Source organism: Pieris brassicae, chromosome Z (genome assembly GCF_905147105.1).
Source record: "Pieris brassicae chromosome Z, ilPieBrab1.1, whole genome shotgun sequence".
Classification (NCBI taxonomy): domain Eukaryota; kingdom Metazoa; phylum Arthropoda; class Insecta; order Lepidoptera; family Pieridae; genus Pieris; species Pieris brassicae.
The window spans coordinates 10,457,207-10,476,047 of record NC_059680.1 but is presented as its reverse complement, the minus strand read 5'-3'; the positions used below and the strand labels follow the sequence as shown (position 1 = coordinate 10,476,047).

At 31.4% G+C, this 18,841-nt stretch overlaps 1 protein-coding gene across 1 annotated transcript; it reads right to left on the bottom strand.

The window, feature by feature from the left end:
• Positions 1-4,493: 4,493 nt before the first annotated feature.
• Positions 4,494-15,016, bottom strand: LOC123718921 (tryptophan 5-hydroxylase 1). Its single transcript, XM_045675919.1, has 10 exons — positions 14,598-15,016; positions 13,092-13,245; positions 12,045-12,210; positions 11,926-11,976; positions 7,457-7,574; positions 7,071-7,234; positions 6,197-6,323; positions 5,716-5,948; positions 5,034-5,250; positions 4,494-4,856 (listed from the first exon to the last, which is right to left on the bottom strand). Exons 1-10 carry the CDS (start codon positions 14,853-14,855, stop codon positions 4,767-4,769), a joined length of 1,578 nt encoding a protein of 525 aa, XP_045531875.1. The 5' UTR covers positions 14,856-15,016; the 3' UTR covers positions 4,494-4,766.
• Positions 15,017-18,841: the final 3,825 nt, after the last annotated feature.

The window sequence follows — 18,841 nt, the reverse complement described above, 5'->3', positions numbered from 1 at the left end:
ATGAACGCCATCCACAATTATTTCAGCGCCTCTAGGTGGAGACCTCCTAGCAAAAGAACTTCTGATTTTTGTAAAGCCACTCGAAGACCATGTCGCCTTATATGAGTCACTACTTGTTTTACTCCAGCAGTAGCTAACAAACTCCGTTGTCCGTAACAAACAACATCTAGCTGCCAGCTTCGTTCACCATCTTTCTAAATTGCATTGTTCGTTGTCCGTAACACAATGTAATAAAATTCGTTAAAGTAATGACAGTATTCGTACAGCTTACATAAATGAAAATAACAAAAAACAATAATTTAAGGTTAGTAAAATATAATAACTAAAATATATTATTCAAAACATTTTTGAATGTCTAGCTAGACTAATTCTTTGTCCGAGGTAGCTGCCAGCTCTTCGTTTTCCTGTGGTGTCGACTAACCTATTCGCTATTTTCTTAAAAAAACCTAATAGGGTATGGACTATACCTATACTCTCGACACCGAATGGGACAAAATCAGTATTCACATGCTTTAGCTTTCCATGCAAGCTCTTTACAAGAAGCAATAGCTCTATTCTTGGTTCCATGGAGATGGGAAGGGGCCAGCGTGTCTGAACAGCTTGCATCCCATACCAGCTTCAAGAATATGAAAGATTGTCATAAATCAATGGTCTTTGTATTTTCTACTGTATTTATTTAACATTTCAAAAGATGAATTTTATTCTATTGATATTGTTAGAATATAATTGCCAAGAATAAATAATTTTAATATGGCCTCATTTAACTTTCGTCGGTTTAGTTATAAAAATTGATTGGAAGGAAGCCAACTGCCGTAGAAATATCAACGTTTATAATGACTAACATTTTAAGGGCTTGCGCAATCATTTTTAAATATATGACTTCAAATTTTATAATTTGTTACCAGACACATGTTTTTTGCAATATATATTCGAAATACTATTATAAAAACTATCATATTTTAATTCATTATATCGTGTCAAACGTCAGGTATTAAATAAAATATATTAAACTAAATATTTAAGTAAGAGACGTTATTTATTGTATTCGGGCACTGTTTACTACTGACATCAACGTGGGACTTATATCCCTGAGGTCGTAGGTTTGAGCCCCGACTGTGCACCAATGGATTTTCTTTCACATAGAAACGCATTTAACATTCGCTCGAACGGTAAAGGAAAACATCCTCAGGAAATCTGCTTGCCTTGCCCATAAAATCAACGCCGTGTGTCAGACACAGTAAGCAGATCGTATCGTACTTGCTTATTAGATTGACAATTTTTCATGAAACAGATATAGAAATCTGAGGCCCAGACCTAAAAAGGTTGAAGCGTCGCTGATATATTTTTATTTTATTATGTCACCAGGAAGTTTCTAATTTCTCGAAAGAACGGGCCGCATAATTGTATTGTTTATTATTTATGGCATATTCCAATTTCTGATTTATAATAAAGTAGAAAAAAATTGAAGAAATTAGGGAGCCTGATACAGGTATACTGTTCTTGAGATTCCTCATACTTTATAATATTTTGTCTATTCAAAAATTTAAAGAGATAGGTATATAGCATTGGGTACTGTTATCGCATGTGTCATATATCGTACTAATATTTTGACTTTAATTGATAATTTTAAAACGATTAATTCGAAATAGAAAATTTTCCTCAGCGTGGACGTCGATGTGATAATCTATTCTCGGTGTGTTTACATCAAAACCTTGATTATCATTTGTTTATAGTTGCGGTTTTAACCATTTTGTTTGACACTGAAACTATAATATCTCATTATTTACGTCATTCGTCAGTTTTTATACACAAATATGACATAGAATATAATACAAAGCACTTCAAATTGAAGATTTCCAGAAGTTCATAGATAACTAAAAGGCCTTGTATGAAAAAAATCAACCCATCATCCATCATTAGGTGTACAAAATATGATCCAAGAGCCTACTGAAATTGGTGGTTTTAATAAAATATCATGTGTATAGTCAATCAAAATTTTCATACACGCTAAAATGAAAATTATATTTTACTAGGGTAGGCCAAAATGTCAAAATGTTTCTTTTAACATATTTGAATCTGTTGAATCTTTTTGCTACTTGATGTCAGACAATGTATTGTGTAATATTTATTATTTTGTTGTTACATTAAAAATAATATATTTATAATCCTTCAGCGATACTAAAAATGCGTTTTTTAATTCCTTTTTTATCCTTGCTTACTTAACCATTTAACAGTCGCTCGAAACCGGCTTATCTTGGACAAAAAAAGTCGACGGTGTATGTCAGGCACAGGAGGCTGATCACCTACTAGATTGAGAAAAAATCATGAAAGCCCAGACCTAAAAAGACTGTAGTGCCACTGATTTACAGATGTTTTTATTTACTTAACTATTTGTGTTAGACATTAATAATCCTGATTCATAAAATACACTTAAGCTGCAAGTCCTCGTTCGATTTTTAGCAATACAAAATCTATCACATCTGGATATCTCATAGATAATAATGTTAACGACCAGGTTGCTATTAAAAAAATCTAGTCCTCAGATTTATGTGCTCAACACGCGCCGTCCATATTTTGAGCCTAAGGCATTCGATGTTTTTATTTACCGTACGAGAGAATTTTAAATTCGCACGAAATTACTTTGGTGCATATCCAGAGTTCGCATCTACGATCTCAGCAACTATGCTAAGCCTGTTAAAAACAATAAGAGACTCAGATCGAACATCAGACAAATGTTATGTTTTGTGTCACTGAATCATAGGCGACTTGAAAGCTATACACATAATCAAGATAGTTGCTGGTTGAATAGATAACAAATCTAACACAGGTGTATTACGTAAACTATTTTAGTATAGTCTAGCGCTGTGTATTTTGAATTTTTGGCCAAATTCCATAGACGCTCGGATATTACCTTTTCTATTTATTAGTTATGTCTAGGTATTAGCAAAAAAACATTTAGTATGTCTGGCCTTCTCCACAATAATTCTAAACTGGTCTCGATCCTTGGAGACAAAATTCCATATCGTATACTTTTCCATCACTCTTAAGTCTTCTTCTAGGCATATTTTCATCTTGCCCTGGGTCTACCTCTGTATTTTGTGCTGTGGCTTCTGTTTAATTTACTGTTATACATTTTTAATCACGTTTTTATAATCATAATCATATCAAAAATATAAATATTTTTCAGCGCCATCTATGAGTTCTTTTTTAAATTAAGAACAGCTCAACTCGAAAGGCGTTTTGCACAAATTCAGTCACTGATGAGGGTTTAATAAGATATACATTATCTATAATATAAAAATGAATCGCAAAATGTGTTTGTAAGCGCATAACTCTACAACGCCAGGACCAATTGTACGAATTTTTTTTTTCTAAGGATGGATTTTACGGCGAGAAAAAATCGAATAATTTCCGGGAAAGCCCTTTTCTTTTTCCCATACAAACGTTTTGTAAATAAAATGTAAAGTCAATTTGAACTTTATTGTCACTACGTACGTACGTCAATTTATAACTGTAGTCTAAGCAATGTCGCGTTCCGAAACACATTAAGTGATAATATCGGGAACCCGACCAAATTGAATAGTCAAAAAATGTGAGAGCTATAGATCATTAGTACTGATTTTTAATTTAGTTGGCTTCGCGATATTATTTCTTTTATTTTAGTTTCGGCATGCGACATAATATGCATATGTTTTCACGTCATAACATCTGTGAAACAAATCGCGTTAAAAAAAGGATTTAATTTTTGAATTATTAATTTAATATCCCTATCTGAGCAAAATTATTTGAATACATAATAGGAAAATATATAAATGAGGCACACAATTTTTAAATATTTGTCACTTTTAGGTTCCCACTATCCTTTTAGATTATTTTCCAATCAGGTTTGAACCCTAAGTTCTCCTCTTAGTTTGAAGCCCTCTAGCAGACATCCCAGTCTGGGTTTTTAGTGGGTCACAGAAGAGTGGCCAAAGTTCGAGCGAAGATACTTTGGCCACCCGAGCTGAACCTCAGACATCGGCCTATCATCATGTGATGGTTCTGCCATGAGAATTTTTTGCGCCCACTATAAAATTGGTAGGAACAAAAAACTGCCACACTTCAAATCTTTTTGACAGAACGAAGTGTGTGGGGTCCGCTAGTTAAATATATATTTGTGTTAAAGGGAAATAAAACTAATATATATAATTCAATTTATATTTGCCTTAACTTTTACAAATATATCGTTATACATAAATATTATTTAATAAATCACGTCTACAAAATTACAATTTGATTATAATTTATATGGAAACAGCTAGAAATACGATATTAAAATATATGTAATATTTTTTTTAAATAAATACTATTTTAAAGCATATTATTACACTATTTATCGCTACACGTATACATAGTAACCAACAAGATAGAATAATAAGTATGTTTTTGAGTACATTTATAATATTTTATTAACTACACGATCTCAATATATTTTTTAAAATACATTAATGAATTTATATCGTATTTTAAATGTTATTACATATTATCTAGTTAAAAACAAACAATTAATACAATATAAAAGTTGGTTAATATATTGTTTTTATATATATATGGGATATTGAACAAAATTCTGACTGACTTGTTCCGTTGCTGTTTTTTATGTACTAAAAATCTTCAATTGAAATCTATAGGTATTTAAACTTACAAAAAAAAATTATAAACTAAGGAAAAATAGCTTTTATTATGTAATAACTTTTATAACAGGATATAAAATATTTAGAAACATTTTATTTGGAAGCATCAGACCTTGGTGACGTGCCACGTTCAGAGTTAGGTGAACTTCCACCTGATGCACTTTGAGGGCTTCTATCATTAAGCTGCAAGTCACATTTAAAAAGTTTTATAATAATAATATACTAGATTGTTTTAAATATTAAAGCAATACATTTGTTGTTTACAACTTGTTTTTTCACAGTATATCTCGGTCGAATATTTACAACAAAACCCCGAGTCTTATATGAGTGTTTTATAAACTTGAAAAACGTTATACTTACTTGCAACCCAGCATGCAGCATGTTAGCAATCGTCTCAACGTCGAGAGTGGAGTCTTGAGCTGAGATCTTCTTTATAGCGGAAGATACTATGCAAATATCACCACGTAACTCACGGACTAACGCAGTTATCTTCTGCGCATTGCTCAGTACCTCCACACTTTGAGTGTATGGATTGTACCGGACCCCGAATGGACGCTGGATACTATCAGCAAATGCCCTGGAATATTTTTGCATGACAATTTTTTTTTCATCAATAATTTACACAAAACAGAGTGTTATCACGACTACAATACTAGTGAATAGCTTAAACTAAGCTAATGTTCATTAGCAGTCTTAGTGTTTTATAATGTTTTGACACTATGTTCGTGTGTCAGAGATACCGCACTTGTACTCATACCCACTACACTAGGTTTACTAACTTAAAAGATTTAGTTCTCTTTAGGGGTCTTATTCCTGTTGTATCAAGAAGTTTGATTGCCTCAGCGTTCACCATTGCATGCATTACCATTAATGTAAAATAAGTATTATGTTGAATAAGTATAATAACCTTTCAACCATTTTTAACTTTTATAATTTATATTCTCTCTAAAGAATGGAATCAAATATGATGTTTTGTGTTCAATCACTGGTTGAGGGAAAGATAGGGTATTGAATGATTTTAATTAAAGGAACAATAACAAACCTCATCTTCTCTTTAGCATCCTCAAACGAATCCGTGTAATAATATGCATTTTGGTAAGCCGTGATAATGCATTCCTGATGCACGGTGACCTCTGGATCGAATCTCATAATCTTTTCAGGAGTAGATATCGCGTGCTGCAGCTCAGCCACTGATGACAAAAGACCGGCCCCATAGACCCGGAATGTTCCATCAACTTGCCGGCACAGACCAAACTCAACCGTGAAGAAATATAGCTAGAAAGATACATTTCAATATTACCTTTGTGTAAGAGTTGCACAGTTATAGATATATTTGCGATTGTAACGATAATACCATATTAAAATTTATGATACAATTATCAGAACGTATAAAGTCTATGAAAAGCATAAATGATGTAAACGCTTATAAATTCTTAATTTATATTGTGCTATACAAAAGTTGTAAGCGTCCACTTTATCTGATCTATCACGACAGGTTATCTGCTATGATATTAAGAACATACCGTTGCCAATTTGTCGATGTCCTCATCGGAAGCACCGAGTGAAGCCAGGCCGAGTTCTTGTGAAAACTGGGCGAAACTTGGGTTTGCAAGTAGTGGCATGTGCCCAAGAAGCTCATGGCAGCAATCTCTAAAGTAAGATTATTTTATATTTTAATTCATCAGTAACAAATAGGGTAGACACACCTTCATTGCTAAAAGATGATAAGCCTTATGTCTCTATTGCTGAACCAAAGGCCTTCACTATCAGAGTTAAACACTAAGTATGAAGACAGTAATGTAAATGATGATAGATAAAGAATGTAATTAATCGTTGTAACTATGTTAAATGCAATGCATATGTCTTATTCATCCGGCTGTTCATACTCGCCAAGGCGTAAAGAAACCAAACACGCGAATATGTACCTACTCTGGTCAATATATTCTTGAAGCCGTGTTGTATGTCCAAAAATATCAACGATTTTAAAACAAATGGTGACTTTCTATAAACAGTATATATAGTATATGACTGTATATAAACAGCTTTTTATAAATTTGAGCAATATTTAAGTGATCGTAATCCTTTGGATTGATTTGCTCCAGTTAAAACAACTTGAAACTTAGCGATTAAAAAAGAGTGGCGGAGAGTTTCTTGTCAGTTCGTCTTTTCCGCTCTACGCCCTTGACTTGAAAACTGGTAGTAAATTTAAAGTTAGAAATTTAACTTCTTTTCTGACGTTCATAAGTTACTAACTAATTAGTTTTAAGTTTGAGTTACTCCAGTCTCTCCTTGCCCTCATCTTGCCTCAGTAACGTGGCGTAATACCATCATATATTAATTACTATTTCGGATGATTCATTAATATATTTGTTTTATATAAATATTCAAGGAACTTACGGCTCTGGTGTATAATATGGATCAGACGAGTGTCTTATGTACTGTGTGCAGTGAAAAACGCGAAATGCCAAACCGGAAAGAAAATCTCGCGCTGAAAGGTATCCGGCAACCGGCCGGAGTATGAATCCGGTTTTGCGCTTCAGAAACGTGCTCAAATCTTCAAGCTATAAGAATAATAACAGAACTTGATTGCATGTATAAATTAAATTTTTTACTTATTTAAAATAGCATTTATTTTGCACAATATCTTTTAAATATTCTCAATTAATTAAGAAGTTCACGAAAGCTTCAATTATTATTGCTTATTTATACTAGCTTTTATATTTTCATATCCCAGGGCACCATTCTTAATTTCCCCATTATATTTAAAGGAAAGGTGTAAATACCTGAGGTATATTATCCTCCCTGTATCCACAATACTTGACAAGAAGCGGCCAATTCTCCAAATATTCCTCACAGGCGTGTTTTTGGTATAGCTTGTGCAGCTCGCGGAATATAACGCCCCTGAGGATAATTAAAATGTTAATTTGACATTATTTATATTTTAAATTAACGTGGGCTTAACGTGCTCTGTAATCTAAAACTATCATTGCACATAATAAATACGCGCATACAGGTTATCATTAATCGTATTAGATCGTTATTTTTTTGCGAAATTACTAAAAAATATTATGTCACTTAGTCACTCACACACTTACTCATTCACTAACACAAGTGTGTGGGTACACTCACAAAATAATTTAAAAAGATATAATTTAAATATACAAATACAGTGGTGGTCATATAATTAGAATCACTTCTAATGAATAATGATAAACATCAACGTACAAATGTTCGTAAAAAATATACACATTCAATAATTAATAATCATGCAATGTGTAGAGACTCAAATAAAAAAACTCATTAAATGCATAAGATATAAAACATATCTTACTTTTAATTACATTATGAGTCTTACACATGTAGGTTATTTTCTGTTACTGTTACCCATTTAAATACCAGATTATGAGTGAAGTGTCTTTGACCCGAGAAACATCTCGAAGAGACTGATATGGCGAAGATTAGTGGAAGAAATTTTTTTTTAAGGATCTCTCGAAAAACACCTTCTTACCAAGCATAACCGAAAGCGATGAGTTGCGAATTCGATAATTATTCGGAAAAAATTGAATTGTTAATTGGACGGTACGAGAATGGAAAAAAATGTTATTTTCAGATAAAATAGAAACTCCTATAGTAAATTATGATAGAAAGCGCTATGTTAGACGTTACACACAAGGAGCATAGTCAAGCACGCTGTAATTTTATAGTTTGGGGGTGTTTTCCGGATGTGTAGTTGGACCCGTTTGGAAGATTGGAGGTACAACGGATCAATGGAGATACAAAAATAGTTTATAGCAAACAATAATTTGCCTGCAACCTGGATGACAATAACCGTAAACACACGGCCAATAGCATCAAATGTTTCCTTACTAAACAGCGTATTGTTTTAGCCTTGCCAGCAAATAGTCCGTATTTAAACCCGATAAAAAAATTGTAATATTTAAACTGCAATAATGTGATGGGATTTATATTGATTTTCTAATCAATAATAAATCGTTAAACATATTGTTTTCCTATATATTTTTTAATTTAAAAATAAAAACAATTGCGGTGAAAGGTCTTACATAATGTCGGGGACCGTTCGTAGTGTTTCTAATTATACGACCACCACTGTATATTTTATGGATTTTACTATTCAGGTTGTTACGGAAGAGCTGAACCGCGACAAAGGTATACTATTTTTTTTTTAAATATTGCCACATTTTTATTATATCTTATGTCTATTAAGATTTTTATTGAAATTAAATAATGTCAAAGGCAATTTTATAGTAGTAGTTATATGAAAAAGCCTTTCTCAATATATGAAATATAGAAAAAGAAGATATTTTTTTAGAATTGGAACATGGGGTTTTTTTCAAATAATATAGGTTCGCTTGATGGCGAATTTTTATTTGATAAAGAAGCCGATAGGATTGTTAACAAAAATCTGAACTTTTGTTTCTTGATCACTTGTTTGATGAAGTCGGTACAATTAGGTATTAAATGATTTGTCTAAAGATCCTTTATTGTATAAAAATAACCTATTTTCTAACGGAAACAGAATATTCTATACAGTTTCCATATGTGAATTCCAACATATATGCGAAATGTAAACCCTATTTTTATAAATTATCGTATCGCAATTGTTTTATCCTAACTCCTCCAACGACTTCACTGATTTTTAAGTAGTTTTGTTTGTGTACAATTTTAATTACTCTAACTTAAGTCACGACCCACTGCCTAATTAACATTAAAATACGTCTTTCAGGTTCAATACTAACAATCTGTATACGGCAAAATGTATGCTGGGCTAGTTCTAGCTAGTTCAGGTCAGCTAGCTCTATTTCATTTAATATCAATACATTTTGATTTATAAGGTAATTGGCACTCTCGATTTCAATTATTAAGCCTTTGAGACTCCCCGACACCTCCTTAATCAAAGTAAAGGTCGTTTAGCGCGAATGTAACATGTAAACTCGGCGCGGCAAAAGAAAACTATTATAACACATATTATACACAAGACATTGCTGATATATTTGAACTTACTTTAATCTATATATAAATGCCCATCTTGTTGACAGTGGTTTAAATATGCGACCCGGCCTGTATTCAAATTAGATTTTACAAGATTTGTAAATAAGTCACGGCATAGATATATGGAATTTTCTTTCTATGTGTAAAAAACCAACATCACCGATATGTGTCAGACACTGAAGGCTGCTTCAAACCATATTTGTGCAGCAGACGCGTGCTGTTCGGGGTATTTGTTGGGGAATCCCCCTAGGGAGCCGGTACGGAATAAGTTTCAGGGATAAATATATGACACTATCTAGTCAATATATTCATGAAGCCTCGTTATATGGGCAAATAAATATAAACGATTTTAAAACAAATGGTGACTTTCATCACTATAATACTCAAAACAGAACTAATTTAAGCTTACGACCAACCAGGTTTCAAAAGATAAACCACTCCTGATCTGGAAATTATATTCGTTTTTACAACAAACTCCCAAACGTAATTAGATAATTGTCACTAAATAAATTCAAAGCTCTCATTAAACGTAAATTAATCAATAAAGTTTTTTTTATAAATTTGATGAATATTAAAAAAAATCGTAATCCTTTGGATTGATTTGCTCCAGTTAAAACAATTTGTTTGAATCGAAATTTAGCAATTAAAAAGAGTGGCGGAGATTTTCTTGTCTATTCCAGTTGAAAACTGGTAGTAAATGTAAAGTTAGAATTGATTTAATATATTTTCTGACGTTCATAAGTGTACTTGTTTATTTATATGAATAAAGTTATTATAAAGTTGATAAAAATTATACTAGAAACTGTTGCAGTCTGAGTTCAAAAAAATATTAATCTCGTGTTAGTGGAAAGTCTACTAAGTCGGACATACAAAATACATATATTTATATTTTTTTATCAATAAATTTCAGAATATTAGATACACACATATATTCATAATCCAATCAATGTACAGATTTTACTTTACAATTTTTTTTTTTAAATTCGTAAAATTATTTACGTAGAATGTCCCGATATTTGTAAATTTAAAAATACTCTAGGTGTTGAAAAATTCTTGATTTCAAGAAGGTAATGAAAGAATTTATAATGAGTTGTAAAATTTTAGGTTGAGTATTATAAATTTTTAAAAATAAAAACCAAATTTCTTCTTCGTTCTTCTTATAATATAAGTTAAGACAACACAATATTTGACGTAGTTTTGTTTTGTGGCAGCAATATAATTTCATATTTTGGAGTTCCGACTCGAGATAAGCTAACATACCCATGGGTAAAACATTATTTTTGTAGATATTGATACGTTCTATACAATATTTTTTTGTTCTATCATCAATAGTGTCCACAGCGCACGCGATAACAGATGGCGGATATTTTTTTCATAACTTGGGTTATATTATTGCATTTTTATTAGGGATATCTTCTAATAAACATTACAAACGTACAAACAATGACACAAATGTTTCCTAATTAAAATATTAGTATAAATATATAACTTTATAATACGACCTTGTGTATGTGTAGGTATGTTTTGGTAAAAATATCATCAAAGCATATAATTTGCATTGTTTTTTTTAAATAACAGTATATGAATAATCCAATTTTTATTTCTTATGTATTAAGTGTTCACGGATTGAAGTTCGAGTTCACAAATAAGTTAGCGGTGCCTCGCTCTTGGGAAACTAATTTATTGTTACACCACATCATTTGTCTCATCCTCAAGTTTGATTTACATCGGAAGCTGTTAAGTTAGCAGTTAAGTTGCATTATTAGGTCACGACACAGTTAATGCGGGTATTATATCGCAACACAATTATTATTTATTTTGTTTCATTATTTGGGCATAGAAATTACTAATATCAAAAAAATGCTATGAATGGCCTGCCGTAGTAAAAAATAGTTTGAAACCTTATAACCTGATCTAAACTCAACAACACAACAAATGGAAATTATAATTGTTACTATACTAACTAGATGAGTGTAAACGTATCTAAAATCTATATTTTTCGTGTTGTGTAACTTTTAACAAAAAATATTTGCTGTATTTACATGTAGTGTGTCTTGTGTTTCTTGCCTGCTATTGTATATTTTACTAATCTAATATTGTTTAATGAATGTAATATATTATCATGTTAGTACATTTTCTTATGTAAATGAATGTTGTAATGTTCTTAATGACTGATAATTATGAACTATTACTACTTCAATGAACTTAGTAAAAGATTTAATTATTACAAATGAATACGTACCAAGTTTTTATTTCGACGTCCGTGTATTGCACGCGAGGAATGGGGTGTCCGCTAGGAATAATAATATAAGATTAATATAATCATCATAATTATGTCCTTAATACACAAAGCTAACTTACTATTTATAATTATTTGCAATGGCTGCAAACTGCTCTCTTCTCTTCCGATAAACAGGATCCTTGAAGCCAGGGTGATCAGCGTCCAACTCGGAGCCATACATCAATACGTTCTGAGCCCTGTCTAAGTCCGCAATCTTTCGGGGAAACCAAGGCATTTCACCAAAATCTATAAAACATATATATGCCAAACTAGATTTATGTATAAAAATCATTATAATTCTTAGATTAGATTCTTTAGATTATCGATTATCTACTGTGTTAACTGATATTTCATAACTGTGGAAAATCATTTAAAGTTTAATTCAAAGATTTGTTTTGTTTGAACATTTTGGATTATAAAAGAAATCTAATAAAAGGGATTGTTTTCAAGTAAAATAACAAACTCTAAATATTATTTCTTGAAATACATATTCAACAATACCTTTAAGTTTCATTCGTTTATATATTTAAAAAATACATTAAAATGTTATTAATAAATATAAAATTGTGTTAGTAGCATTCGATTATCAAACTAGGCTGTTTGCAGGTATCTTCAAAAAGACCATTGTGAGTGAAGCTCTCAATTCGATGACGCGTGACAGTAGAAGTAGGCCGACTACTTAATAAAACAGTTATATGATTATATTGGCAGATACGCGTGTCATCATACAACTCATGTGTATCAATTCAAGAGGCAGTAAAAGTATCTTGCAAATTAGTGCAGTACAGTAGTTATATCAGTATCTGTTGAAATAGCACATAAAAATCGTATTTCGTACAATGTAAAAGACCATGTAGCCGGGATATCTTGGCTAATTGATTAAATTAGCAACACAGGCTCAGGAAAGGACATATACAATACAATTGTATACAAACAACAATATAGTGGTTTTATAATCAATTAAAATATTATTTCCGAAAAAGATTGTGTATTTTATTGTACGTATAAAATAGGATTTGACCACAAACAACTATTTTTTCACGGCCGACCCACGTCATACACACGCGAGTATATGGTTTTGGGATGGAAATCTAGGCAATCAACTGTAATTTGTTTCGATAACTCACCAAATGATGCAGCAGCTGAAAGTGGCGTTGGAGGAGGAAGCTCCTTGCCAGTGTTTGACGACACTAATTCAAAATCTTGGACCTCTCTCTTCAACATACGTTTCAGTTGTTCCATTATCTTTGGATCGCATTCTACGTCAACTAATATGTCGGACTGTAACAATCATTAAGTTCTATAACTATATCACTAAACAGTATGGTATGTCTAGCTATTTGCTATTACTTTATTTCTGAAATAAAACACTAAAAACCTTTAAATAGAGCTGGTCAATGCCGATCTTTAAACACATAAGAATGTATTTGAACGTGCCTCGACCAGCAAAGTTCCACAAAGTTTTGTTGAGCACTTGATTTGGATTTAATTGCAATAATTATGGAACGTGTCGCATTATTAAGCTACAGGGGTTAAATGTTTAAAAAAAACAAACGTGATTATATTTAACATTTATTTTTAAAAAAAATTTTAAACAAAAATTTATTCAATGCAATATTCGCAAAAATACGGAACTAAAAATATCATACACGGTCTCAATTCACAAAAATCGTTAGAAATAAAAGTCATGGACACAGTTAATTGATGTATGGACTTTCCGCTATGAAAACAAGTTAAAACTGAACAATATTTCCGTTATTCCTCGAAATTTTAATCGTTGTTCTATTTTCTTCTTGTTTAGCGTTTAACCTAACGTTTTATACTGTTTTCTACTTTAAAAGAAAGTTTGACGTTTCGCACGCTTAAAAATTTAAAAATATGTAAAATAATCATAGGTTTATAATAATACATAACTTCAATCCGTTGAAAAAGTATTTTCTTTAAATGTGTAATAGTTATTTTAATAAAAGACAATACCATGTTTTCTACTTTTAAAACTAAACATGTTTTTTTTAATAGAAATGTCATGAAATCTTGGTGGTAGGTTTACGCTGTGATGATTTATTTATGAAGTGAGTATATAAAAATTTGTTTGTGTTCCATGTTGCGTCAAGAACAAATCCTGAACCTTAAACGCCAAGCGTACTACTACTAATACTTAGTCAAGATGGGATGAGATAAAATATTAGACAACATATTTTAATTAAGATACACACAGATACAGATACTACTATGATAAGCGCTGTGGGAAGATTTTGTTTACTGGGACATATAATAACTTAATTGCAAAAAAACATGATGCAAAAATTAAAAATTTATTACCAATAATACAATCTTAACCGCTACTTAGCAATGCGATGAATTGTTATCCCAATGAGAGATATAATATTAATAAAATATTAGAATATTTTATTTCTTCAATATTATTCGCAAATTGCCTGATTAAATATAATTATTCAAACTTAATAGACTACAGTCTTGTTTTAATAAAAACTATTAACTTTAGGTACGCGTACTAAAAGATTAATATCCACTATTAATTTTTAATATACCTTTTTTTCTCTACATCTATTTTAAAAAGCGCCAATATGCGATACAAAACACAAGGGTTTGAAGCTTAAAAAAAAACTTACCGCAGTAACTTCCATAGCAGACTTTCTCGACTCAATATGAAGAACATTAATCCCCAGGTCTTGAAACACCGTCAGTACTCTTACAAGACCGCCAACTTGATTGTTGATTGTAAATATTACTGAGATTCTTTCACCCTCCAAATTTTGAGGTGGATGGAGTTCACCAAGCTTGGGATGGTGTCCCTCATTCTTAACCTGCCACTCAGAACCGTTTCTATAGAGCCAAAGACCTAGTAATCCTTTGCCGGACCCGCTCATGGTTAGTTTGACGAGTAAGGACGCCGGTGATTCACTGCGAAGAGTCCTTTAAAGCCTCCGTATATAAAGAGAAGAGGCGCGGGAGCTGTGCAGGAGGGTGGGTATATTTGATTGGCTGAATCAAGTATTTCACCGTAACTTGGAAAATCTTTCACACTGTTAAGTCACGGACACACTTTGCTTGTTATTTTTGATTGTTAGATTATACGCCGATTTAAACCGATAACAATCATTTATACGGGAGAGAAATGAAATGTTGCAGTATTAGTTTCTATGTACCTAAATCGATACGTATTTAAATTCGATATATTTGTTCGAGTATTGGCCATTTTAAAGTTTAAAAAACGTACTACAAGAAATCGTAAAATATTTGCTTTTAGTTCTTCTGTGACTCATACAAAATATAAGGACGTTACAATTATTTTTATCTTTTGTTTAAATAGCGAAAAATATAATGAGATTAATATGACATATCAATCAGATATATGAGCTAAACTTTGATTGAGAGTAATTGTTGTTAATTAAATTTGAAAATATTAGTTTGAATCACGTCCACGATGTATGACGGTGAATCTACTATGTAGTAAACAACATTACTTTATGAATTTTGTGCAGCACGTATATATTTATATATTTAAAAAAAATGACGTTTACAATGAGTGGCCCAGAGTTTCTTGCAAATTCTACTTGTCCGTTTGTATTTGAAAACTTTCATTTTAATTTTTCTATTGACATTGATTGTACAATGTATATATTTCCTTCACGACTAAATTATATTATGATTATTCATTTTAGTCACAGAGTAAAAAAAAATTCTTTACTGGCCACTGAAAATTCCCCTTGTACTATTTATACAATAGCCACCCGCCTCATGAATTGACGTCTTATAAACCTCGGGTTGCTGTATTTATTACCATTGTTTAGCGGAAAGAGGATCAATGTCATACATTACCGAACGCCCTTTCGATGAAAATTCTGTTGAATTAACTACTTTGATAATAGAGAACCTGGCGCCAGACTATTCAATAGTGTGTGCCCATCTATAAAACAGAATTAGATTTGGTATTAATAACAAAACATAATTTTTGGAAGACGTATTAGTATAATTAACGATACACTGACCCTACGCTTGTTAACAAATAACACAGTGATATAGCTGTTATAGTGTAAATAATCCAGATACATAATGAAAACTATAACTTCTTTAAAGCCATTTTTTACTGTGACCAATAATATATATAATACAACTCTATACAATATATTTGGTTTCTAGTGAATACTGGGTCACGTAAGCGTTTTTCAGCTCTCTCCGTTTATTGCTATCCCGGGCAGTTCTATGTTCACAAAGCCCTCGCTATGGTTTTCAGAACTTCCTTACATTTCCTACTTCTTTTTAACATCAAAAGTGAATCTTGTCCATTCCTCAAGACTCGCAGGAGTAATCATCCCGTGCATTGTCATTTAAACCAGCTTATTTTCTATAAAACACCCCGCATTTGTAATTCTTCTGATTTTTAGAATGTCACCTATGCTCATTTCCACCCCTTTTGGCATAACTTAACGTATATGCATACCTATATTATACTTGAGGTAAATTAAGTATAGTTACTTAACTATTAGAAAGGTGTCTTTATATGAATTTTGATTAGCTATATACGGTAATTTTTATCTTTATTTACTCTTCGTACTACAATATAAAATCAACATAACTTTTCATTATGGTATTAATTTAATTTCACAGAGTTTTAAGCAAAGAATTAAAAGAAACGAAAGACTATTATTATATTCCTTATATTCCTCTTCTTATACATTATCTTAATTACAGCCCATATGAAGATGACTATCAAATACCCGACGTCATTCACAACGTTACGTTAGTTAATGGTTCGTTAACGTTAAGATATCAAATAGAGACATACAAGGAACGGGTCATTGTATGTCTCTGTGGATCATAAGTTAAGTCTTAGATTTTAAGCCGACTTATATGTAATATAAATTTGATTTAGTTACGGCAGGAAATTCATAATTTTGTGTGCATAAACTGTTGTACTGGGATGTACAGGATAGCAATCAAATACGGATTATGGCATAACGGGAGTCCTGTCTCGATCTGCAAGATCAATAAAACTAATAATAATGAGCTAGAAGGCTCCGAAGTAGTATGTCTTTCCAAATAAAATTAGATTAATGGGAAATTTGGTATGAATCGAATCACTTGATCGCATAACGAAATATCAAAGGCAACCAAGACATCATAGGATGGTGGAAATTTTACCAGGTGACTTACGATCCTATCCGTTTATTATCACGCAAATTCAATTCCTATATGAAAGCAGCTGCATTAGTGGAATATTCGACTAGTCTCACATTAAAACCTAGAGTTTTTAACTCTTTAGAATCAGGAGTCAATGGTAGTTGGTATTTCAGACCCATTAATGCGAAATCAAGACGCACAATGGCTATGTAATAATAAACGAATACAAATTACACATCTGAGACACAAAATTATAAACAATAATTCCGACAGATTTTCTATTTCAGTTTAAAACACTATAGTTTCCCCTGAGCTCAGCATTTTCAATTACAATAAAGAAAGTCCAAAGACTGTCGCTTATATTAAAAAAAATACGTTTTGGCCATAACTCGCCTAATATTTATGAGAAATAAACTATAAATGTACTTCAATAAGCTATTTGCAGTAAAATGTTTTATTTGCGATATAGTTAATCACTATTTACTAACTATTAAATAAGTCACTATTTGCCGCGACAGAAGTAGTAAGGGTATAATAAATCAAATCAAAAATCTTATTATTTCTTGAAGAACAAAGTAATCTTAGTTCAATTTTTTTTTCAGGCATCCTCCAAAGATCTCCAAGTATCTCGGTTTTGATTGAGTTGCATTCAGCCAATCTGGAGTATTAAAACATTTTTACTAATCAAAGTAATATTAGATATAAAATTCTATGTGTATCTGAATAAACATAATATAGATATAACTATATTATAGATATAGTATATACCTATAATATAGATATAATATAAATAACTAATATTAAGCTCAAGAGACTTTATACAAAGAATTAAATCCGTTTACGGGCGGCATTTGATTGTATCATTCGCTGTGAAGCTCTCAATTCAATCAAACTCAATTTCCCAGGAGCAAAGCGCCTATCTAATTGGAATCCATTCATCATGTTTTTCTTTGATTTTCACTTGTTTGTTCTCGTTTACTCTGCTAGGGATATAAATGAAAAAGGTTTCATTGTATATTTTCTAATCGCACTCATATTATACATAATACTACTAGCACGCTACTCCCTCGAGGGCTCGCAACTCACCTAAAGCCAGATTAATCAAAATTTCAACAACAATCACAAAATGAGGAAGTTTTCATATTTCTGAAAAACGGAATGTACATAACAAAGGATAAGTCTCGGATAGGTCCAAGGACATCACAGGTAACATACCTCGTATACAATAAATCATATGTTTCTGAATAATTTGCCGAGTAAATAAAAACTGTGTGCGTGTACTAGTGTACACGTAAGAAGTGAAACTTCTGTATGACCTTATTTTTAGAAAAATAATCTACTATATGCAACTTTACAGAAATTTGTTAAACAAAGTTAAATTAGATAAAGTATGACAAAAGACTTTTATTATCATAGATATGAATACAAATTATTTTATTTTACCTTATTTTTTACTAAGATTATTACAGAATTTCATTAATTGTAAAAGAATTATTACTATCATGGTTATTGTTATTATATATTTATGTTATTAATGGATGCGAAACTCTTCGAATCAACTGTGGTAGAGACAAGAAAAAGATGGCGCGTAACGGAAATATGTGACGCGTAATCGAAAAATTTGAAGATTTTTTTTACAACGCCGATAAAGAAGTTTCCCTTCAATAAATGATTTGATCTAAATTTTAGGTTGTGTCAAATAAATTATTGCATTACGTTATATAAATTATTG